General features: G+C 44.8%; 1 protein-coding gene and 1 pseudogene across 1 annotated transcript in view; both read left to right on the forward strand.

Moving 5' to 3' along the window:
• Positions 1–669: 669 nt before the first annotated feature.
• LOC114613641 lies at positions 670–744 on the forward strand (annotated as a pseudogene).
• A 10,200-nt stretch (positions 745–10,944) lies between these two features.
• Gk5 (glycerol kinase 5) overlaps positions 10,945–25,900 on the forward strand; it is a 60,978-nt gene continuing 46,022 nt past the window's right edge. Inside the window, exons 1-3 of the mRNA XM_028758975.1 lie at positions 10,945–11,106; positions 20,949–21,042; positions 24,646–24,721. Of these exons, the coding sequence (XP_028614808.1) occupies positions 10,945–11,106; positions 20,949–21,042; positions 24,646–24,721 (332 nt within the window). The remainder of the gene's footprint in view (positions 11,107–20,948; positions 21,043–24,645; positions 24,722–25,900) is intronic.

Genomic DNA, 25,900 nt, shown 5'->3' on the forward strand with positions numbered 1-25,900 from the left:
CAGATGAATCAAAAGAAAAAGAAACATCGGGCTGGAGAGATGGCTCAGCCGTTAAAAACACTGACTGCTCTTTCAGAGGTCCTGAGTTCAATTCCCAGCAACCCACATGGTGGCTCACAACCATCTGTAATGGGGTCTGATGCCCTCTTCTGGTGTCTCTAAAGAGAGCAACAGTGTACTCATGTACATAAAATAAATACAGAAATCTTTAAAGAAAAAAAAAAAAAAGCCGGGCAGTGGTGGCACACGCCTTTAATCCCAGCACTTGGGAGGCAGAGGCAGGCAGATTTCTGAGTTTGAGGCCAGCCTGGTCTACAGAGTGAGTTCCAGGACAGCCAGGACTACACAGAGAAACCCTGTCTCGAAAAACCAAAAAAAAAAAGAAAAGAAAAGAAAAAGAAAAAGAAACATCAGGTGTAAGTGAGCCTTGTTGTTCTCGGAGTTGGGTTTATAAACTAGTCCACCAGCTCAACCCTGAACTACACTCATAGAGACGCCATGGGCCACACAAACATTCAGCCTTCATCTGTCTGTAGTTCTTATCCTATAAATATGTGTCCCCTTCCAATACTAGTTATGTTTTTCACGTTTTGTGTTGGTGATTTTGCTGTTTCCCAAGCATAAATCTGAAATTCTCACTATTATTCTTGGCTCAAGAAGACTGTACTGGTGCTCGCTTCGGCAACACATATGCTAAAATTGGAACGATACAGAGAAGATTAGCATGGCCCCTGCGCAGGGATGCTGGAGGAGGAGGAGGAGGAGGAGGAGGAGGAGGAAGAGGAGGGAGAAGAGGAAGAAGAAGACTGCACTAGGCAGGAGAGATGGCTTACCAGGGAAAGGCTTGCCACCAAAGCTGACAACCAGAGTTCAATCCCTGAGGCCCAAATAGTGGAGAGAACCAATCCCCACAAGACATTCTTTGTTCTACACACATGCAAGTGCATGCCTCTCCCCCAGTAAATAAATAAGTAAACGTGTAAAGCAGAGGTTGCTGCTGCTGTGACAATCCTTGCCTATAATCCTGACACTTGAGCAGATTAGGAAGGCCAAGAGTCATCCTTGGATACACAGCAAGTCCAAGCCAACGGCAGCTATGTAAGATCCTGTTTTAAAACAGAACCAAAAAAGGAGGGAATGCATGAAGGAATGCATTCACTAGTCAGGCTTGCTGAGGCTGCAGTGACAGTGCTATAGGCCATGGCTTCTACATGATGAGGCGTCTTAAAACAGAAGCATGCACAGATAAGTTGAGGAATTGATTTAGGGATGAAAACGTGACCAAAGAACCTAACCTCACATTTCTTCTCAGAGAAATGACCCAATATTTGCTAATGAAGTCTTAGCAGCGACTGTCATATTTATTTTATGGGGATGTGCTGCCACACATAGCTTTATATGGTGTTGGGGGACACAGCCCAGGGTTTTAGGCATGTGAAAAATGCTCTACCTGCCCTTTCCCCGCCCTTGTTTTTGTTCAGTGAGACAAAGTCTTACCCAGGCTGGCAACACAGTGCTTGTGGCGATTGTCTTGCTTCAGCTTCCCACCTGCTGGATTACCAGCAGCCACACCTGGTTTAGCGACATTACAAGTAATGATTAGCCATAATTTCTTTTGTTCTGCACCCTATCCGTGTGTGTGTGTGTGTGTGTTACATGTGTTTGCCCATGTGTGTGGAGACCAGAGAACAACCTCCGCATCACTTCAGAGATGTAGCTTCTTTACTGAAATGGTGTCTTTCACTGGCCTGAAGCTAGCTGCCCAGCAAGCCCCATGGATTTACCTGTCTCTGCCTCTCTAGCACTGGTATTACACATTACAGCTCTTTTTAAACATTGTTGTAGACTGGGCGGTGGTGGCACACGCCTCTAATCCCAGCACTTGGGAGGCAGAGGCAGGTGGATTTCTGAGTTCAAGGCCAGCCTGGTCTACAGAGTGAGTTCCAGAACAGCCAGGACTATTATACAGGGAAACCCTGTCTCGGAAAACCAATAAATAAATAAATAAATAAATAAATAAATAAATAAATAAATAAATTAAACATAGTTGTAGGAATTAAACACAGACTCTCTTGCTCGCAAGGCAAGCACTTTACCAACTCAGCTAACTGCCCAGTCACTTGTTTTTTGTTTCGTTTTTGTTTGTTTTATGTGCATTGGTGTTTTACTTGCATGTATATCTTTGTGAGCTGTCAGAACCCCTGGGATTGGAGTTACAGACAGTTGTGAGCTGCCATGTGGGTGCTAGAAACAGAACCTGGGTCCTTTGGAAGAGCAGCCAGTGTTCTTAACCTCGGAGCCATTTCTCCAGCCCCACCTCCATTTGTTTTAAAGACCCCTGCTTCCCTGCCTCCACCTCCCAAGTGCTGGGCTTACAAGTGTGCACCTGGGACGAGAGCGCCTTCTCCTGAGCGTTCCCATCAGCACGTTAACTCTACGTCAGACAGAGCCTCATTGTCATTTGATGAACACTTCCTTATGTCGAATTACCACACTGTTAGAATTTTTTTTTAAAAAGATTTCTTTTATTTATTTCATGTATATGAGTACACTGTAGCTGTCTTCAGACACACCAGAAGAGGGCATCCAATCCCATTACAGATGGTTGTAAGCCGCCATGTGGTTGCTGGGAATTGAACTCAGGACCTCTGGAAGAGCAGTCAGTCCTCTTAACCACTGAGATGTCTCTCCAGCCCCCTAGAGTTTTTATATGAAATGTTTCTCCAAGATTCATGTTTTGCACACTTTAGCCTCAGCAAGGATCATTTGGATTCTGAAATTTTTGGGAGGTGGAGCCTTATTAGAGGAAAGAGTCACTGGAAGCAGGTGCTTGCAGGTCCCTGTCCTGGGCCCCTTCCTTTTGTCTTTTCTCTATTTCCTGGTACACTGATGTGACCTTTCCTTCACCAGGCTGTCTACCTTAGGCATGGTTCTCTAGGGAACCAGAACAGATAGACTGTATGTAAACTATAAAGAGGTTTTATTAGGATAGCTTACAACCACATGGCTGTTTAGCCCAACAGCAGCCATGCATACGTTGGAGAGTTCAAGAAGCCAGTAGCTGTTCAGTCCATACAGCTTGGGACCTCAGCAGTCTCAGTCTGGCCGAGGAGGCCAGGAAGGGTCTGGGAGAGTCATGAGTCTTCAGTTCCTGGTGGAAAGCTGAGGAAATTGCACTCTGCTGTCAGGAAAGGATTCATGAACTCATCCGCTACAAGCAAAGACAGGATGAGCAACAAGCTTTTTCTTGGGACTTCTTTTTATATCCATCAGAAGGTGCTGCCAGCTCTGTGGGAGGGTCTTCCCCTTCATATAATCCTTCTAAGACTGTCTTCACAGACCTGCCCACAGGCATACCTCTTGGTAGATTCTGAGTCCTGCCAAGTTGACAATCAGAATTAGCCATCACACTCTTGATTGGCTCCTACTTCTGAAACTATGAAAAAAAATTAGTATTTCCTTTTTCTCCCTGGTATCTTATCAAAGCAGAGAGAAATGTTATTAACGCACACGTTGCATCTCGCAAATATGTAACCAGTCAGGTTATACAACTACCATCCTAAGACTTGGGAGGCAGAGGATTGCTGGCTGCAGAGTGATCCCCTGTCCCAAAAACAAGAATAACCAACCATATAGGTACATTCTAAATAATAATCATCTTCCTGGCAGTGGCAACACACACCTTTAATCCCTGTACTCAGGAGTCAGAATCAGGTGTATCTATCTCTGTAAGTTCGAGGTCAGCCTGGTCTACAGAGTGAGCTCCAGGATACCCAGGGCTACACAGAGAAACCCTGTCTTGAAAAACCAAAATAAACTGTCACCATCACCATCACCATCACCATCACCATCACCATCACCATCACCATCACCATCATCATCACCATCATCATGTTTACAATAGCTTAAAAGTCATCTGGAAACAGCATTGTCAGATGGGCTTGATCCACAACGATTGAGACCAGGGCTAAGTCACATAAGAGAAAGGAATCATCTTTTGCGCTCACTGTAAAGCACTGTGCTGGAAAGGCCTAATGAGAGGGATAGAAATCACAAGCACTGCTGCTGAAATGGCAGGTGAGGGTACCCACAGCCAGGCCTCATAGAGATCACATCCCATCGTGCTGTTCACCGTTGTCACCAAAGCTCCATCCCAATCCTGAGGGCTCTGCTGAACTGACTTCTGTTTCAACTCTAGTGTAACCATCTTGTCTGGCCTGGTGGTCTGGACATCAAATACCACTATTTTTATTGTTAGGGTCTTTTTTTTTAATTTTTAAAAGGATTCGTTTACTTTTGTGAGTATACGTGCCTTGTCTGCCTGTGTGTATGTATACCATGTGTGTGCCTGATGCCCAATCCCGGCAGAGGTCTGGAGAGGGCACTGGATCCCTGGGGACTGAAGATATGGACAGCTGTGAGTCATCGTGTGGCTGCTGGGCACCAAGCCCAGGACCTGTGGGAGCAGCCAGTGCTCTTCTCTGCTGCCCCTCTCTGCAGTGCCGTCTTTACTTTCTTTACTTCATTTCTCTCTCTTCTCATCTGATTTTTCCCATGGGTTCCATGCTTTTCAATCTCAGGAAGGGATCTCAACTTTGTCACTGAGCAGAGAAGAGGAAAGAGCTTCTCTCACGTGAAGGCCTTTCTGACATACCAGCCCCTGAGTGGCCCTAAGCTTAAGAAACTGGTTCACGACACTGTGCATTGTGTGGCTTCTTCACTCCCACGACTTGATAACAGATAAGTCAGTGGATGAAGAGATTTCCTGTCATTTAATACACTTCAGGAGGGAAGAATTTAAGAGCTGAGGAATGTGTCTGCTCGTGTTTCTGACACCGGATGCTTCTCAGGGGCCTGCAGATGGGCAGGTGTGCTGCTGCGACTTTGGTTTCCTTTAGATTGGAAGGTGCCTAGATTGAAGTCTCCCCAAAGATCAACTACAGGAAAGATGACAATCTCTTCAGGGTTGTAGAGGTTCTGGACAGGCTGAAACCTTGTAGCTATTCAAGTTTCTATCAGGACTGAAAACCAGTCCCACTGTTGGCTTTTATGTACTCTTATCTGGGTGACAGGTAAGGCTCTTATCTTTTTCTGGAGATAGAGGAGGTTTTAGGGTGCCCAGAGAATTACTAAATAAGGAGAAATCCTGTTTCCATCACTCACGGGCTGAGCATTCCACTGCTGGTTTCTGGGAGACTTAAACATGAGTTCCATTGCAGTGATTGGGATGGCTTCTGTTTGACCCAGTGCCAGAGACTCTGTCCAAATTTCTGGAGCATTGTGGGAGTTTGGTACACTGAGTTGGAACTGTGGGTATTCTGGACGAGGATCAAGTATAAAAGGTGACAATGGTGAGGCAAGAAGCAGGAGAGCGGCCAAGCCCGGAAGCGGAGAAGCAGCAGCCAGGCTGGATGAAGGTTAAACCGTCAGGTGAAGATCAATGAAGCGGTGGCCTCTAGCTCAAGGTGCACACCTGTAATCCCTGCTAGAAGGGCTGAGGCAAGTGGGCCATTAGTTTGAACTTAGGCTGGGATACACAGTGAGTCACTGTCACAAAAGTGGGGAGGGGAGGGAGAGGGAAACCAACAACAACAAAAAAATAGAGTAGGAGGGAGAAGAGGAAAGCAAGCAAGCTGACCTACTATCCCACTAGCCAAGGGCATCTTGAGGCCTCCAAGGCCTTTGCCTATGTGCCCTCTTTCCTGAGGGCAGGGCACAGGGAGATTCCCAGCTTGTTACTTCATCTTGAAATTTCCAATTCCTCTTTGAATTTTGATTCTTTTGTTTCCAGACAGTGAAGGACCTCAGGCTGCAAGTTTCAAGTTCTTTGTTCTAATTTCTTTTGACTTCACAGCTCTCAGGAAAGAATGGGATGGACTTCAGTGAACAGGTGTGAAGTATGGGCAGGGGCTACAGGGTCGCCCTACCCAGAAGCCAGCAGTGCTCAGCTATTTGAGGGAACAGCCTCGGCCTCAGTGGGCATTAGAGCTGAGGGGCTTCCGATGGGTTCTGCAACTCTGGGCGGTTGCTCTGCAGGATTGTGGACCACCACTTGGGTGTGCAAAAGAGGGAGTTCATGCTGTAGGGAAGAAGGGATTTCTAAGAGCTAAGTAAGGGGGAAAGGTTGAAGATTTTGTGGAACCCTAAGCTTGTACAATTTGAAAAGCCTACTTTCAGAAAAGAGCTAACCCAAAGACTTCAATTTTTAAATGCTGTAAAGCACAGGTTCTGGATAATTTTTAGAGCTTGTAACTAGGCCTCAACAGGAGGTAAGGACCTGTTGTCTGAGCTTCAAGCCAGTGGTTTGACATTCATGTACTTAGTCTGCACCTGCCTCAGGCTTCTCCTGCAAGTTGGCTAAGAGTGTGCCTGTGTTTGTATAACCCAATAACATGGAGACATGGGAGAGTTCAGCATCCTGTGTTAACACGGAGACATGGGAGGGCTCAGCATCCTGTGTGTCTTGTGGCCAAGCCAAGCAGAAGATGAGGTCTAGGACATGAACACACTAATTTGGTGTTTCATTTCTTCACTGAATATTTTCTGTGCCTCAAAGGCCAATAAACAAACAAACAGACTGAGACTCAGACCCTTCCCTCAAGGAGTTCACTGCATAGAAGCAGTAACCATCCCTAACCTGTGTAGCTAAAACACTCAATGGAGATCACTAGAAGGACATGCATCTTCGCCAGACAAGTGTACCGAGAAAACCAGACCCCAGCACGTGTGCAGGAGCCAACTTGGAAGACAGGAATGCGTGGGAACCTTGGAACTCTGTGTGCATCAACTGGACCAGTTTGTTTTGGTCCATGTTCCAAGAACTTCCTCTATCCAGAGAAACCAGGGATCAATAAAGGAGAGACTGTGATAAATACCCTTAAAGGAAGAAGGCCATCAAGACTTCTCAGCTCTGACCTGAAGTATCGTCCATTTCTCTGTGGAATATGAAGGAATGGTGACCTGCTGACTTAGCTCTGGGAAGTGTGTCCAAGTTCCTTTGGTGTGTGGGAGGCGAGGCGGGTACATGAGTTCTAGTACTGAGCCTGTGGTAAGAGGATAAAGTGTAAGAAGCCATAGCAGTGGGGAAAAGAGCCTGGGAGAGCAGCCAAGGCTGGGATCTGAGAAGGGACAGCCAGGCCAGATGCAAGGCCACACCAAGCAGTGACCTCTGCAGAGTGGACAATGGACTGACCTGTCCCATTATCAGAAGTCATTTAGAAATCTCTGTGCTCCATGTGCTGCAGGGATTTTTCATTGTGGGCAAAGCAGGGTGAGAAGCTCTGGTTGAGAATGAGGAACCCAGGAGACACACAGGATCTTTCATTTCTCCAGGTCTCTTCAGTCTGCCCTCTTAAGGCAGTGGGTGATTTTTAAGTGAATCCTTTATGTTCAATTTCCCTGACAATCGATATCTGAACTTGTGGGCAAAATGTTAATTGTAGTTGTGCACAAGGGAGCCTGGCAGTAACACCAGCATTTGGGAGGCGCAGGTAGGAGGAGTGAGAGTGCAGTGATGCCTGGCAGCATAGTCACTTCAAGGCTAGCCTGAGTTACACGAGACCCTGTGTCTTAGTCAGTGTCTATTACTGTGAAGAGACACCATGCCCACCGAAACTCATAAAATGAAGCATTTAATTGGGGTCTCGCTTATAGCTTCAGAGTTTTAGTCCATTGTCCGTATGGTGGGAAGCACAGCAGCAGGGAGGCAGACATGGTGCTGGAGAAGTAGCTGAGAGTTCTACATCTGGATCCAGACCACTGGAGGAGAAAAATTATCAATGGTATAACCTCCCAGTGAACTCTGAATGCTACGACACAAAGATGCTAGGCAAGACAAAATGGTAAAATTGTGGCATGAAGGTTACGGAGGTAACCACCTGCTGATTGGATTTGTGACCCACTTCACAGGAGGGAATTCATATGTGACATTATAAATCTGGGCCAAAGCTCATGGCTGTGGAGATCATATGCCCTAGAGGGAAACCTATGATTGTTGTTTTGTTAAATGCTCATGTCGTCAAACTGCCTTCTAAGTATTTATATTCATACACACAGACTAGTGTCGCTGTCAGTCTTGGCCAGGGAAGCTTCTTTACATAGTGGGCAGTAGTCAATGCAGACTTGTAACTAGTTCTTTTGTTTGTTTGTTTGTTTGTTTGTTTGTTTTTTAAAACTGAAAAGAGGCTGTTGTGCTCAGCCCTGGATAGGCTATCTATCTATACCAAGTCCTTTCTCCCCAGGCTCAGAGTACTCCCTGAAAGAGAGGGCAGAAATAATGTAGGAGTGGGAGACCGGGGAGGCGTGCTGTGAAATGCTGCCTCCTGGACATGGCATGGCTTTTGCACCTATGACCATACTGCTGCTAGTGATTGACTTGCACAACATCAAGTTAATAGTCCAGCAGCAGCACTAATTGGATTGGACCCACTGGGTTGGGAAGGGCAGAGGGGAAGAGGAGAGGGGGCCTGTTGAGAGATGTCAAGAGGAATAGGAAGGGAAGATTGAGGGTGAATATTATCAAGATAAATTGTATGGGGCTGGAGAGTGGACTCAGAGGCTAAGAGTACTTACTGCCTGTGCAGAGGAACTGGGTTTGATTCCCACACTCCATGGCAGTTGACAACCATCTGTAGCTCCAGTCCCAGGGGCTCTGATGCCCACGTCTGACCTCCAAGGGCACCAGGCACACATGTGTTGTACATATATACATACAGGCAAAACATTCATACACATAAGAATGTTTTAAAAGACACATTGTATGTATTTATGAAATTAACAAAGATAAATGATATTCTAAAAAAACAAGTTTTCTTCAGGTGATGACATTTGTCAAGGTTGTCAAAATTTGTTTGAAATCAGAAAATTGTGCTTAGTATGGTGGAACATTTCTGTAATCCCAATATGAGGCTAAGTCAGGATGAACGGCTTGCATTCTAGGCCAGCCTCTGCTACATTCAGACTTTGTCTCAAGAGAAATAAAACAAAACTGCCGGGCAGTGGTGGCACACGCCTTTAATCCCAGCACTTGGGAGGCAGAGGCAGGTGGATTTCTGAGTTCCAGGCCAGCCTGGTCTACAGAGTGAGTTCCAGGACAGCTGGGGCTACACAGAGAAACCCTGTTTCCAAAAAAAAAAAAAACAACCAACCAACAAACAATAAAACAAAACTTAGAAAACTGTTTAAAAATCCTAGACTAAGTAGTTTTTAAGTTCTGCTCTTTCACACTTAAGGTATTGATAATGAAATGATCACAAAGTCCCAGAGTCCAAGAACCTCAAGAAATACCACTGTGAGAAATATGCCAACTGTTAACACTATCAACACATAACTTTTCTTAGTTGTAAGTGGGAAGACTAATGGCTAACTGTATGTATAAGCTTGACTAGGTTATTTGTATGTTGCTGTGGGATGGGGTATTTAGATGTGATTGACATTTAAATCAGTATCCCCGGGTAAAGATGACCCACCCCCAAATGTGACTGAGCCTCTACCAATTAGTTGAACACCAGCCAGGCTTTGGAAAAGGGCACGAGCAAGCGTCAGAAAGGAGGAATTCTTTAAACTGTAGCACAGGAATCTGCCTTGTTTTCCAGCCTGCCAGCCTGCCCTACAAGTTTCTATGCTTGCCTGGACCTACAACTGTGTATTCCCAATTCCTTAAAGTCTCTTTCCCTCAGGGACTAGGAGAGATACCTCAATAGGTAATGTGCTTGCCTGTCAAGCATGAGGACCGGAGTTTGATGCCCAGCGTCCATGATAAGAGCATATATAATCCCAGGGAGCCTTAGGTCCTATTAAGAGATTGCCTTGAGGAACAAGGTCAAACTTTAGTTGTGGTTCTCAGACTCTGGCTCTGCCTTCCCTCTGGTATTTGTTCGGTTTCAGTTTCTCAAAAGAACCAGACAGCATAGGGCTATTAGTCATGCATACAAGGCTGGGAAGTCACACACTCATGACCAATTGGTCAACATCGATATAGGGCAGACCTGCACCATATGGAGCAAACAGGCATTGCTGTGTAGAGACAGACTATCAAGAGAAGCTACAAACAATGGAGTTCATGTTCAAGTGACAGCCCAAATTCAATTTGGCAAAAATATGGAAAGCAAGTAGGCTAACAGGGTAATATGAACAAGATATTCCTGTAAGCTGATAAGTTACCCACAATATATTTTCACGACATTTAATTTTTTCTCTCTTTATCTGTGTCGCGGCAAAGGCCCTTTAGTGTCATTACAACACTTGGACATCTATTCATTGCTGTGTATAATACATGCAAGCTTTTCCGGGAAGGGACTTCATGAGAAACTTCCTTTACTTTTGGCTGAATGTCTTTTCATGGGACTGGAAAGATGGCTCACTGGTTAAAAGCACTAGTTGCTGAAGACTGGGGTTCGGTTCCCACCACCTATATGGAAGCTCGCAGTCACCGAACGTCCTCTTCTGACCTCTACAGGCACCAGGTACATGTGGAACACATACATAAACACAGGCAAGAAAAATTAAGTGACATGAAAAAAAAGTTTTAAAATTTTTCATCTCACTTTGATTTTTTCCTAAAAGACATTCGTAAAAAGTAATCTGGGCTAGAAGGGAACTAAAAAGTTTCGAAGTAACGGTCGCTGAACCGTGACAACCAGCACAACAGGGCTGTAAACGCCATCTTTGCCAAGTTCCCACGAGCTGCTCGGCGCGCTGCTCTGACGTCACGGTGCCAGGGGCGGAGCGTGGGGTAGCGGAGCCTCCCGAAGGAGCTGAGCGAGGCGGGGCGGGGTCTCGTGAAGGGGCGGGGCCGAATCTCGCGGAGGGGCGGGTCGGTGGTCTCGCGGAGGGGCGGGGCAGGGCGCGGCGTGGGAGGGGCGGCCCGCGAGCGCTCCGCCCGGAGTCTGGCGTTTATAGCTCTGCGCTGGCCGGCCCGTGGCGGCTGCAGTGTTCGGGGTCGCGATGTCAGGGCAGCAGGCGGGTGCAGAACAGCGGCACGAGGAGCCAAGCGCGCCAGCCTCGTCGCCCTCTCGCTTCGTGCTGGGGTTGGACGTGGGCAGCACCGTGATCCGCTGCCACGTCTATGACCGGACGGCGCGGGTGCGAGGCTCCAGCGCGCAGAAGGTGACTAGGCGCGGCGGGTGGGTCTGAGGCTCTGACTGCACGCTCGCTCTTCCTGCACCTCTGGGGGCTTGGGTCGGCGTGGCCGGGTGCCTGTGGCTCGCTTCCTGTCCCGCGGGGCTCAGCGCTCTAGCTTTACCTGGGTGGAACCGAGGTGACTCTCGCGGGCAGGTTGTGTGTATGTGGACAGAAGGTGGTTGTGATTTGCCTGGTTTTTCTGCACTTCCTCATCCACCTTTCATGCCTTTTAGCTCTTCAGATTTTGATGGAATGTAAACTGTTTTTTTTTTTCGGTTCTGTTATTTAAAAACAATTTGTTGCGTTTATTATTTGTGTATCAGTGTTTGCTCACGTGCTATGGTACACATTTGGGAGTCAGAGGACAACTTTCTTGGGCATTGGTTTTTTTTTTCCTTCCACCGTGTTGGTCCCTGGGATTGAACTCAGGTCTTCAGGCTTGGTAGATGTACTTTTTCCTGCCAAGCCACCTTCCTGGTTGTCATCGTTGTATTTCTAAAAGTGCTAGGTCCTCACATTAGCATCTAACTTTCATGGATACTGGAGACACTGAGCAAGTTTTTAAAGCTTTGTTATCCTTACTTCTTTCCATCTTTGAGAATTCATTAAAAAAGTATCTTCTGGCTTGAGAAGCCTGCCAAAGCATTGGTTGGTCTTTGTTAACAGATGGTATTGGTCAACAGCCAACCCCCATTTTAATGAAGCGCTGATTTTTATACAATGGGCAGTGCGGTTGATTGGGTGTAGTGTACTTATTTACTCCTTTCAATACTAGCATTTTCTAATGTTTAAAATATCAGTGAAGGAATATGAGAACCATTTAACTTCTTCCCTATAGCCCTGGGTTCCCCCTTATTCTCGTGTGTTACCCTACTAGGGTGAGTGACCGCCTTGAGAATTTACTTTGAAAAAATAGATGTTTCCTTCAGGATTCTGTGCTAGGAGGTGAGTTGCAGCGACTGCCACTGTTCTGGCTAGCTGTGTAGGAACACTGCCCACCCACTCAGCCCATCCCTGTTCCAACCTTTAAGGACAGGTCAGGCACATACTGAACTCTTGTCTTATTGCAAGTCTTTATCATAAACACAACGATACTTCTTAGTTTTTCTTGCAGTTCTAGTCACAAAGTACTTTTGCTGAAATGGTGCGGTTTTTAAATTGTTTTTTCAAATTAAGGATTGAATATTTGGTTCAAAAAGGAGATGGCTCAGCAGGTAGAGGGGATTTCCCAGTGCTCCTCAGCATCACAGCTTGAATTGGATCCCTGAGTCAGACAGGGAGGAAGGAGCGAGCAGGCTGTCCTCTGTCCTCTGCACTTTAAACTATGGCACAAGTGTGCCCCCCACCTCCAAGGAAATAGAAAAGTTGATAAATCGTTAAAAAGTTGGTAGACAAAGCTGCACAGTTGTTGCACAATTTGAGGAAAATTGGGTTTTTTTAGAAAGTATTGGGGTTTGGTGATACACACCTTTAATTTCAGGGCCTGGAAGATAGAGGCAGGTGGGTCTCTGAGCTACCTGCCTGGTCTGCAGATGGGGCTCTGAGCTAGCCAAGGCTATGTAGGGAAGATGCCTGGGAATTGACGAGAAGAACCCTGTCTTTGGAATGCTAAGCACTGTCCTAAATTGTGATAGTTGATGTCAGTACTTAAAAGTATGCTTCTGGGTAGATAACTCTGTACATAAATAAGTTGTAGCGGTTTTTGTTTGTGTTTGTATATTTGTGGTTTTAGTATCTTTCTATGTATCTAAGGATGGTCTGGAACTCTCCTCTTCTACCCCTGCTGAGACACCACTAGTCTTTGCTTATGTGGTCGCTTTTAAGAATAATTTTATGTATGCTGTCTCTAGTGAAACTTAATTGTGCATTAGATTGTTAGTCCAAGCATACTGGCCTGACATGTGCAAGTTATTCCCAACCAACAAAAACATAAACAGGCACCGTCTGGGGCTGTGCTGCAGAGAGCTGAATTCATTAAGAATGAGGTCTTGCTGGTCTACACTATTATTTGGCACTTAGTACTTCATGAGTGCAGAGTAAATGATATGAGAGCCGGGCCTCGTAGTGTACATCTTTAATCTTCATTCGTGGAGGGCAGAGGCAGTCAGATCTCAGGAAGTTCGAGGCCAGCCTCTTTGTTCTTCATAGCAGGTTCCAGGCCAAACCAGGGCTACACAGTGAGACTCTGTCTCAAAATCAAAATAATTAAAATGCTAGGAATTCAGTTTACTTCATGGGTTCTGTGACTTAGCCATATAATCTGTGTCTGACTTCTCAATGGAAGTTACACCCTTTCTTTTATAATGGAAAGATTATTCATAAAAACTTAAAATTTTAGTGTAGGAGGATTTGCTTCATATAGCCAAACAAGGCACATGGAAAAGAAATCAAAAGGGAATGGTCATCCTTTGGATACTTGAGCAAGACATGATCTTTAAATAAAAGTTTAAATCCAAACATGAACCTTTGCATTCAGTTTGTATGGGGCTTCTAGGGAGATTTCAGGTTTTTTTTTTTTCTTCATTTTTTTATGGTGACACTGAGTATCCCCACCCAGCCCCCCCATCGCACACAAGATCCCCTGTGTAAAACCCTCAACCCCAGTAATTTTATGCCTCCACTCTCTTGGGGGGCCATTGAGATGGCTCACTGGGTAAGGGCACTTGCTATCAGGCCTGATGGCCTGACGTCAATCCTAGGACCCACATGGTAGAACTGATTCATCCAAGTTTACCCCTGACCTTCTTACATGCTCTGTGGCATTTATCCGCACCCACAAAATACTAAAAAAGTCTTTATGGACAGTTAAATGTTAGTGTTAAATGCTAGAACAGTGGCCCATATTTGAGGCCCTCACATGTGTATTGATGTTTTGTTTTGGAAACTGGAGAGACTTTATCATGCTCTTTCCCAGAAGGACATCGTGCTTCTGTGAAAACCGTAAAATGTGATGGTTGGAAGAACAGGATAGAAAGTCCCAGCACATCAAGGCCTCCAGCATTGGCAAGCCGTGGTCACTCTTGAAAATCAGGCTCTGACTTTTAATCAACTGAAGATGTTTTCTTCTCGACTTTCACTGTTTTCTGCTATTTTGGCTTAGTCTTCTGTAGGGAGCACATTTCTCATGTTACATCATTAGGGTTTCCAGTGGTTTGAGCTTGTTCCCAAGGATTAACTTTAGAATCTTAGACAGCCAGTGTGGTCCTTCCTGGAGCTGTAGAATCTGAAAGAAGTGGCTCCTAGGGAGAAATCCTTATATTATAAGGGAGGGAGCTGTCCTTAGAGGGGATTAAGGTACTTCCCTGTTTAGCACACAAGAGATAACTGTGTATCTGTGGTAACTGCAGGAACACTGGCTTCCTGCTCTCTGCTTCCTGTCTCTTCCTCCTCCTCCTTTCCCTCCTCCCTTCTCCTTTCTCTTCTTCCTCCTTCTCTCTCCCTCATTCCCTTCTTTTCTTTCTCCTCTTCCCCTCCTCTCTCCCTCCTCCTCTTCCCTCCTCCTCCTCTCCCTGTCTGCTCATCTTCTCTTAACCCCCCCTTCCTGCTCCCCCACTTCTGGTGACTTCAGACTCTTGGCAACATTCCTGTCTAAGACTCCTAAGTGCTCGGATCACAGAGGTGTGCCACCATGCACGGCTCTTTCTTCTTGTGTGTGCTCCAGGCACGTGGTGTTGTTTCCTTCCACCCCAGTATGATGCAGCCAAGGGAACCCTTGCTGAACTAAGGAGGGTGTCGTGATTTTGAACTATCAACCTCCAAAACTGAACTATAAAAACCTCTGGTGAAAACAGACATGGCATGCGCTGTCCAGCCATGTAGGTGATAGAATCCTGAAGTCCCACCATTAGGTCTAAAGGCCTGGAGGCTTGAAGGAAGGATACCCACATGAAGTTGTTTTGAGCGAGAGAAATTGTTTGTTGCAGTTGAAACATTCTAACATAATTAGAAAAGCCTGGCAAATTGCTTGCTGGGAGAGGAGTAGATTTTGTTAAACCTGCTTCCTAGGAACACACGGGAGAGTAGCAGACACCCATGCCCCCATCACCTTCTAACACATCTGGCTTTTCAGTTCTCATCTTGACTACTTCTTCCATGTTGGACAGTTTCTTAAAACGGTACTTCTGGTGGGCTTCCTGCTCATCCTTGAGTATCTAAAGTACTGATCTCTGGCTGATGTTCGTAAGATCAGCTTCTCCAGAGGGTGAACCTAGCACCTGTTGCCCGGTGAGAAGCCACAGTGTGACTCAGGGCCTTCAGGGAGCCTTAAGGAGACTTTACCCCCTTTCCAGGGCTCAGCCAGCCTAGAATCTCCACTCTCTGCTATGGGCTCTTGTCTGAGTTTGAGTGACTAGCACACACCCCCTTTGTCTCTGCAGTGCCTGTAAAGTCGGAAGCACTCACAGATACTGAGGGAGAGAAATAGGGGAGACACCTCCTGTGGGCGCTCCTTTCTGAGGAGCAGAAGAGAGGTAATCTGACTCAGGTCTTATACAGCATTTTACTGATTTTTCTTGGAGTGAGTGAAGGAGTTGAATGGAATCTGCACAGGGTATTGTCTTCTGTGTCAAGCTTTCCCACCTGCTTGTTCTTTGTTCATACTAAAAACATTTGTTAAATCCACTCTGATCCTGTTTATCCTCTTCTCTTTGTTCTTGTTCTGGTGCCTTCTTTTTGAGATAGTGTCTGTTTGTAATCCGAGCTGCCCTGGAACTCAAAACAGACCTCCTGAGTGCCATGATGGCAGGTGTGTGGCCTATACCTGGTTATTTTTATTTTTGTTGTTTTTCTTTTATCGGATTCTTGAAAAGTATCATGGATAAATGTATTTGTTCAAGCCATTAGTTAAATTTGTAAGCTATAGGCTCTTAAAACATTTTTAAATGGTTATTTTAAGATTTTTGTTTATGTGTCTATGTTTGTGTATAAGCACGTATGCCACATGCATGCCTGCAGAGTCTAGAAGGGGGCCTCAGATTCCCAGGAGTCGGAGTTAAAGATGGGCATGAGCCAGCTGACGTGGGTTCTAGGAACTGAACTCAGTTACTCAGGAAAGGCAGCAAGTGCTCTTAACTATTAAGCGATCTCTCCAATTCCATTAACTATTAACAGGAAAAAAAAATGAAGGAAGAAAAAAGCCAAAACAAGTTAGGTGCAGTGTGGGTAGCACATGTAACTAGGCACTAGGAGTTGAAGGGCCAGTCTGAGCTACATAGCAAGTCCTCACTGAGAGAAGCAACAGAACTGGGTAGAGACTCTGGGTAGAGCACTTGCTGTACCAGCATGAGTGTCATGTCACAGTGGGTTGTAGTAGCAGACAGGCAGATCGCTGCAGCCTGGTGGCCAGCCATCCTAGCTGAAACAGTGAGAGACCATGTCTGGAAAAAATAAGGTGGAAAGTGACAGAGGAAGACCTCTGACCTCCACCAAACACAGACATGCACACCTGCATGTACATATAAGTATGCGTGCATGTGTACGTGTGTGCGCACACACACACACACACACACACACACACACACACACAAACCCCCATCCAACACAAAAAGGAATGGTTTTAATTTTTTTAAATTACCACCAAATTAAAACATAAAATGGAGATTTTGGGGGGATGATGGTGGTTATATTTCTTTGAGTGTTAGTACCTATAGGAGACTAACCTAAAAACTCCTTCACACCCCGTGACCTTATTGGCTTCCCACCAGCCCCCCTCACTGAGTGTAACACCTGTCTCTTCTCCATTACATAGTTTTGTCTTCTGAAGACGATCAGGTAAAAGTTGAGTGTGGGACTGGAGGTATAGCTCGGAGGATATTGTGCTTGCCGTACAAGCATGAGAACTGGAGTTTGGACCTCCAGCACCCATGTTTGTATTGGGTGGGCATGACAGCCCCTCTGTGCTTCCAGCGCTTGGATGACAGAGAGGGGGCCCTGTTGCTAACCACCTAGCTAGACTAGCCGAGTAGACAAGCCCCAGATCCAAGTAGGAGACTCTCCCTCGATGGCCTTTTTGCATAATTAGTGTTAACCGTAGACCTGGGAACGTCCAGGAATGTGCCTCTGACCTTGGTCCTGAGGGATTATCTTGATCATGTTAAAGGTTTCGGAAGAAGGATCTTAACTGTAGATGGGACCATTCTCTGGGCAGGGGATTCTAGCCTGTACACCATGGGAACAACTGATCTCTATTCCCGAGTGGGGATGCAGTGTGACCAGCTGCTGGAGGTTCCAGCCACCGTGGCTAGGCCACCATGATGAACTGGGTGCCAGAGTAAAGCCTTTGTCTTTTAAGTTGCCTTAATTTTTTTTTTTTCCTGGAAGGGAGTTTTACTAGTGGAGAGTCTAAGAGAAGAGAAGCAGCCAGCTCCTGTGTAACTGGGGTGGGTCCCCAGACAGGGTTACCCTTCTGTTGCCTTTTATCAGGGCATTTTATCATAGTGAGAGGCAAAGGAGGAAGGCTGTACACGTGTGCACACTTGTGTACCCGTGCACAAGTTGGATATGACAGTGCATGCTTTAATCATGAGGGCTGAGGCAGGAGGGGCAACACGAGGAGTTACTCTGCAGCCTGCCACCCCTTGCAATGTGCCACGGTAAACATTTCTTTCTGTTGGAATTAAAAGGAAAGAGAACAACAGAAAAAAGAAATGTCTTATATAGACTCATACAATAAGGCACTCCAGAGCCGAGTTACTCAGCTGATAGCCTTTTGAGATTTGCTCAAGCTGTGTGTATCCACGGCTCATTCCTGGTTTGCTGGTTTGTTTTCTGTCTGCTCCTGGGGACTAAACCAAGGCCTGGCACTTGCTAGACAAATGTCCTGTCGTTGAACTGAACCCAGCCTGTTCCACCTTATCCTGTAGTAATATATCACTCGTGTGGAATTCATCACTTCATACTCATATGGAGGGACATTTAGATTGTTCCCAGTTTCTGACAGTTATGAATAGACAGTGGGAGTGTGTGTTCTCAGTTCTCTGGGGTAAACACTCAGGAGTGGGTGCATTGGAGCATGTGGTAGATAAGTGTTTATCTGTTTTTTGGCTTTTTTTTTTTTTTTTTTTTTTTTTTTTTAAAGATTTATTTTATTTATGTATATGAGTACACTGTAGCTGTCTTCAGACACACTAGAAGTGGACATTGGATTCCATTACAGATGGTTGTGAGCCACCATGTGGTTGCTGGGAATTGAACTCAGGACCTCTGGAAGAACAGTCAGTGCTCTTAACCTCTGAGCCATCTCTCCAGCCCCTTTTTTTTTTTTTTAAGACATAGACTCATCATATAGCCCTGGCTGGCCTAGAACTCACTATGTAAACCAGGCTAGCCTCACAGAGATCCTCCTACCTCTGCTTCCTGAGTGCTAGGATTAAAGACGCCATTATGCCTGGAAAGGAATGTTTATCTTCGAAAGAATTTGCTGAGCAGGGGGTGTGGCCACGTGCATGTGATTCTATACTTGGAAGGCTGAGGCAGGAGAATTAGCAGTTCAAAGTCATCTTAGGTTAAGCAGAGAGTCTGGGCCCAGCCTGATGAGTGAGACCCTGTCTCAAAACAAAGCACATCACACAGTCCCCATCATCCACCCACCAGCACCCAAACCCACTCCTTTTCTTGATCAGGTGTACCATTTTGCATTCTTACTGGCAGTTCATCGTACTGCATATCCATCAGTATATGTAACTGTTTGGCTCATGTATTTATTCATATTTACTATTTTATTACTTGGTGGTGGGGGGGCTACGTGGGCATGTCCATAATGTGTGTGTTGGCTCAGTGCCATAGCGCTCTGTGGATGGCAGAGGGGCAGCCTCATGACTTTAGTTCTCTTTTTACTTTTATGTGAGTTCTGGGGATGGGGCTCAGGCACCTTCTGCTGAGCCGCCTGTGACTGCTTCATTATGCTATCACCTGTACTTATCTACAATTAGTGGTAACAGATTGGTTTTGTTGGTTTTTTTTTAATATTTTTTTAGATGTTTAAAATTTTAACTTATGTGTATGGGTCTTTTACCTGCATGTATGTCTGTGCACCATGAGTGTGCAGTATCCATGGGGACCAGAAGGGTGAGTGTTAGATCCTCTGGAACCGGAAGATAGATGTGAGCTACCATGTGGATGCTGGGAATTGAGTCCAGGTCAGCTGTGTAGCTAGTGCTGAGCTTCTCTCCAGTCCCAACGCCCCCTCTCTCGTTTGTTTGTTTAAAATTTTGGGACAGGGTTTTCTTAGGGAGCCCTGGCTGTCCTGTAACTCCATATATAGACCCAGTTGGCCTTGAACTCACAGAGATCCTCCTGCCTCTGTCTCCCCAGTGCCGGGATTGGAAACATGAACCATCACACCTAGCTAGCAATTTGTATCTTTCTAACACCTAACGAGTTTTAATGCCCTTGTGTGCGTATTTACCATCCATATATTTTTTTTTGGGAATTGCCTGTTTTGCTACTTTGCTCATCTTTATTTATTTATTTATTTATTTATTTATTTTTGTTTTGTGCATTTTTAAATTGGGCTGTTCATTTGCCTGCTGAGCTTCCTTTATATAGTCTGAATTTAGATCATGTCTTGGGTAACCATACGCAGCTATTTTCTATTAATGTGCACTTTATAATTTAATTCTTTCTTCCCTCCCTGGCTCTCTCCCTGACCTTCCCTCTCTCCCCTTTCCTGTCCTCTTTCCCTCCCCCTTTTTTTCCCTCTTCATTCCTCCCCCTTCCTTTTCTTGTCCCCCTCTCCTCTTTTCCTCTCCCTTCCCTCCTCTGATTTTATGACATAGGGTGGTCTTGAACTATCCTTGCCATTGGGAATCTTAAACTGAGCTTTCTGCCTTCTGATTACTAAGATTATAGCTGTGTACTCTGCCCATGCCAGGAACATTCACTTTCCTGATAGCCCTCTTTCCGTATGTATATATGTATGTATGTATGTATGTATTCATGTATTCATTTGTTTACTTAGATTTTTTTAAGGAAAGGTCTCCCTGTGTAGTCCAGGCTGGTCTACAGTTTATGATCCTCCTGCCTCTGCCTCCCACCTGCTGGGATCACAAGTGTGTGGCACTGTGCTTGGCTTATAGTTATAAATTGCCTGTGCTTGTGTGTGCACCATCAAGCGGTCAGGCAGGGAACTGGGCATCGATCTGTCCCTTCATTCTCTTTAGTTCCCTATTCAGGGACACATCCCGACTAGTGTAGCTTCTGTATGAACTCAGGAGTTAATCCACAACCTCCTGGGCAGTATTCCTCCCTAGTTGTCTTTTTCTTTGTTGCTGTTAATTTTGAGACAGAGTTTTGCTGTTTAGCCCACGGTGGCCTGCAACTCACAATGTAGCTGAGGCTGTTGAGGCTCTCCTGGTGTTTCAGCTTCTGGGGTGCTGGCAGAGCTGTGTGCTGTTTTGTTTGTTTGGATTTTCTGAGACAGAGTTTCTCTGGGTAGCCCTGGTTGTCCTGGAACTTTCTTTGTAGACCAGGCTGGCCTCAGACTCACAGAGATCTGCCCACCTCTGCACCTCAAGTGCTGGGATTAAAGGCATGTGCCACCAATTACAAAACATCTTCATTGATATCTTGAAAAATAAATGAAAAGCTAAAGTAAAATGTAAACCCTCTATAGACATCTGAATGCTGCTGTGTTGGTAGATAACTTTTATTATTTCATCATTTCAGGGTGGGTGGAGAATGAGCCCACGGTTTTGTATATACCAGGCTCTCTCTCTAAACAGTAAAGATTAAATGCAATGATGTTAATTATTTTTAACCAGTAGTTTAAGATGCCAATATTTTCAGCTTGGTCTAATGCCATTGTCACTAAATCTTGTTTTCATGAATAGGTGGAAAATGTTTACCCTCAACCTGGCTGGGTTGAAATCGATCCGGATGCTCTCTGGGCTCAGTTTGTCACTGTAATAAAAGATGCTGTCAAAGGTAATGCAATTTACAAAGAAACTGTAGTCTACAGTGCACTTTTCCCTGATGAGCTTTCCTCAGATTTTGAATTTTGTGGATTGCTAAATTTATAATATATGCACAAAATGTATGTAAATTTGTATAACATATACAGCCTTTTACATATCATATATATCATTTATCATATATATGATATGTATAAATATATATTTATAAATATAAATAAATAATAGATATATAAACATATTTTTGAATTTCACACACCAATTGTAGTTGAGATCAGTTTAAGCTGCTTAGGAGACTCTGACTCAAAGAAAAGGAAAATAAGAGCACTTGCTAGCCGGGCGGAGGTGGCGCACGCCTTTAATCCCAGCACTCGGGAGGCAGAGGCAGGTGGATTTCTGAGTTCGAGGCCAGCCTGGTCTACAGAGTGAGTTCCAGGACAGCCAAAGCTACACACAGAAACCCTGTCTCGAAAACAAACAAACAAACAAACAAACAAACAAAAAAATCCAAAAGAGCACTTGCTGTTATTTTAGAGGAACCCGTCTGGCATCTACTGGAGTATCACAGCTTGTACCTCCAGTGCCCTCTTCTAGCCTCGGCAGGCATACACTTACATACATAATTTTTTTGTTTTGTTTTGTTTTGTTTTGTTTGAGATTGGGTCTCACTATGTAGCTCTGTTGTCATGGAACTCACTCTGTAGACCAGACTGGTCTAGAACTCAGAGATCTGCCTCTGCCTCCTGAGTGCTGGAATTAAAGATCTTGGACACCACCACCGCCCACCTCATATTTTTTAAGTAGGAAAAATAAAAGCTGTTTTTAGTGTAATAAGAACATCACAAATTTAGGGGAGGGGACTGGGTTGCTTTTCCCTTTTGTCTTTCTAGGTTTTACTATTTCAGAATTTCATTTATGAATTGCAAGAATAAAGAGTTGATGGATAGTGCAGAGATAGAAAATATGCCCTGCTGGTAATCTTCAGGGGTTTGTGTTTTGTGTTTTGTTTTTTTAAAAGCCAAAGACTGTGCCATGAACATGTGTCTACTCCTCTACCCAATTGTCATACTTAGGGTTGTTAGTGATGTTACTGAGCACTCTGACCAAAAGCTACTTGGGAAGGAAGAGTTACTTCATCTTACAGCTTAGACGTCAGTCTGTCATCACCCATGAAGTCAGGGCCAGAACCTGAAGGCAGGAACTCCAGACAGGAACTGGAGCAGGGGCCATGGAGTAGTGCTCCTTACTGGCTTGCTTCCACTGCCTTGTTCATCTTGCCTTAAAGACTCAACACACCTGCCGGGGCATAGCATCACCACAGAGGACTGGATCCTTCCAAATGAATCGATAATCAAGGAAATGTCCCACAAGCTTGTCCACTGGTCAATCTGATGGAAGCATTTTCTCAGTTGAGGGTCTTTCTTAAGTGACTCTAGCTTGTGTTAAATCGACAAACTAACCAGTGCAATAGAGAGGCATAGTTTTGGTTTGTTTGTGGTTCTCAGCAAACTTCCCCTGCTGGGCTCTTTGGCCAGTTATGCCTAAATACTACAAGATGATATTATAGGAAAGGGACACTTCCGATGTGACTAAGTGTTCTCACACTCCTCAGGAAATATACATTAAAACCACTTCCAGCAAGTCAGTGTTGGCTCAAGCCTTTAATCCCAGCTACTCCGGAGGCAGAGGCAGGCAGATGTCTAAGAGTTTTAGGCCAGCCTGGTCTACAGAAGGAGTATCAGGACAGCCCGGGCTATACAGAGAAACTCTGTCTCAAAACAAAACAAAACAAAAAAACTAAAACAAAAGAAAAAAGAAATATCAATATAGGAGGTGACACATTTTTCTCAGTACTCACATGAATTGATTTTAAAAGAATATTACAAGCTGACTGTGGTACATGTCACATGTGTGACATGCCATGTAATTCCAGCACTCAGGAGGCTAAGACAAGAGGATCAAGGCCAGCTTGCATTGCATTAGTGAAACCTAGTTGCAAAGTAAAAAAGAACATTATAAAAACACATTTCTAACTCAGGAGGCAGAGGCAAATGGATCTCCATGGCTTCAAGGCCATCCTGGACTACATCATGTGTTCCAGGCCAGCCAGGGTGATATAGTGAGATCTAGTCTAAAAACAAAACAAAAACCACACATTTCTATATTTTAGGAAATTTGGTTAAAAAAGCTCATGTTTTGGTCTTGCGATGTAGCTTAGTGACACACTGTGTTTGCCCAGCATGCTCAAGGTCCTGGGGTCTATTTCCAGCAGCACAAAAGAAAAACAAAAATTTAAAAATTGCTTAGGGCTAGTGAGATGGCTCAGTGGGTAAAAGCACACACTATGTGGAAGCCTGGTGACCTGAGTTTGATCTCTGGAACCCCTGTGAAGGTTGAAGGAGAGAACTGAATGCACATATGTACCCTGTGTTCCCACCCCCAATCATATAACCCTGTCCCCAACAAAGCAACAACTGCTTAGTTGTTAAAGGTGTTTCCTATTCGTCCAGAGGACCCAAGTTCAGTTCATAGCACCCATGTTGGGTGGCTTAAGATTGCCTGTAACTCCAACCCCAAGGGTGCCAAATCTCTCTCTAGCCTCCTCGGGCACCTGAACACATGTGGTATACACACACACACATACACACACACACACACGAATGTCAACTTAGTGGAGGGCCATGCCTGTACTTCCAGTGCTCAGGCTGTTGGAGCAAGAGGATGGCTGCTGGGCTAAATAATGAGATCAGGACTAGCCTGGGCTACAGAGTGAGCTTTATTTCAGAAAAACAAGACAAACAAAAACAAGCTCATGTTTTTATTTCTATACTTAACATCTGTTTGTGTTGAAAAATACGATCTCAACTTCAGCCATTACACTAATTTCCGTTGAGATTTTAATTCACCATCACCAGGCAGCTTTTATTACAAGGTTTGTCATATTAACCTATTACATTAGGTTATTGCCTAAATTTAACATCTAGGTTTTTAGTATTATCAGGAAAAAAAAATGGTATGATTGGCATTTGTTTTTTTTTATTGTTTTGTTTTATTTTTTTATTTTTTATTTTTATTTTTTATTTTTTTGGTTTTTTGAGACAGGGTTTCTCTGTGTAGTCCTGACTGTCCTGGAACTCACTCTGTAGACCAGGCTGGCCTCGAACTCAGAAATCCACCTGCCTCTGCCTTCTAAATGCTGGGATTAAAGGCACCACCACCGCCCGGCCATTGTTTTATTTTTTAATTATTTATTTTAATCTTATTTTATTTGCATTAGTGATTAGCCTGCATGTGTGGGGGAGTCGGATCCCCTGCAAACTGGAGTTACAGAGAGCTGCCCTATGGGTACTGGAAATTGAACCCAGGTCCTCTGGGAGAGCAGCCAGTGCTTTTAGCTGCTGAGCCATCCCTCCTGCCCCCCCACCCCCGTCTTAAGTTTTAAAAGGACAGTTTTTGTTATTATTAGGGATCTTTTTTAGCTTTTAAATATACATAATGCAAAATTATCTTAGTTCTGTTAAGTGGCCTCAGACATTCTTGTCAGAGATTCTATACTGTGGTTACACAGGTAAACGACACTGGGTTTTAAACATGTCTTACCTGTCTTTACCTTCAGCTGCAGGGGTGCAGATGAATCAAATTGCCGGTCTCGGCATATCAACGCAGAGAGCCACTTTTATTACGTGGAACAAGTAAGTGCTTTGTGTGGCCTACACTGCTTCAAGGGGTTGGCTGCTTGGGGAACCTGTCTGGGGAGTTTCCGGTTTGTGAGTGGAGGACACTGGTGTCTGGCTAAAGGAGAGTAAGATGGGCCTTTTTTTGGCTCATATACTTTGCTCATCATCTTAGCTTAACTTACATAAAATAATGAGAAAGAAACCAGGCATGGTGCCCACTTCAGTAGTATGTATAGTGAAATTAAAACCGCACAGTAGGGCTGGAGAAATGGCTCAGACTTAGTGGCTTACACCTGTAACCTCAGCACTCAGATGGCTGAGGCAGGAAGATCGCTACCAGTTCAGTTCATGGCTAGCCTGGGCTATACAGCAAAACCTTGTCTCAAAAATAAATTAAAAAAATTTAATACTGAATAAATTGAAGTGAGCTTGCATGTCTAGCCAGTGGCACCTCGCCGTTCTTTGCAGGACAATGGATGTTTTGTGCGTTGTAGGTGTTCCACCCTTCAGGACGAACCCCAATGTCTGCAGTCATTGTAGAATGGCTCTCACTTGAGAATCTCTGGCAGAAGCCTTCAGAAGTAGCCATGTTTTCTGGTAGCGACTCTGGAAGAAAGAGAAGCAGGCCACAGTTTTACACTGAGGTTTCTTCCCTCCCAGATTTAAAGAGACTCGGGGGTGGGAGGAAAGCTGGCAAAGTGGAAACAAGAGAGAAGTCTGTGATTGGGAGGTGGGGGCTGGAGAGAGAGTTCCCAGGGGAGGAACTTGCTGGAGATGTCCATACTGGTCAGATTTGGAGGTGAGGTTATCGGTCCCCTAGTTTGCTTTTGTGTCATCCACAGCAGGAAGGACAAGTATTAGACAACAGTTTTTAATGTGACAGTGGGAATTTTAGAAAAAGCAGGTCAGGTTCTGAGACAGATCAGGTATGGTACTGGTGTAGCAGTAAGACAATTTATTGTGAGTTTGTTTTTTTGACTATCCTTTTTTCTGTCTTGAAATGTTTATATTTTATGAATTTTGAAAAAACTTTTTGGCAACAGAATCTAAAATATAGACAAGTTTTGCAGAAATGTGTACAGCCCTGTCCTTATTTGATGGAGAAATGACGGGGTCTTCTTCTGCTCACTGGGCTAGTGAGCCACTGTTCAGTGTCATGATGGCAGCAGCCACCTAGTTCCCATAAATGCCAAG

The sequence above is a fragment of the Grammomys surdaster genome, unplaced genomic scaffold (assembly GCF_004785775.1).
Source record: "Grammomys surdaster isolate TR1022 unplaced genomic scaffold, NIH_TR_1.0 126248, whole genome shotgun sequence".
Taxonomy (NCBI): domain Eukaryota; kingdom Metazoa; phylum Chordata; class Mammalia; order Rodentia; family Muridae; genus Grammomys; species Grammomys surdaster.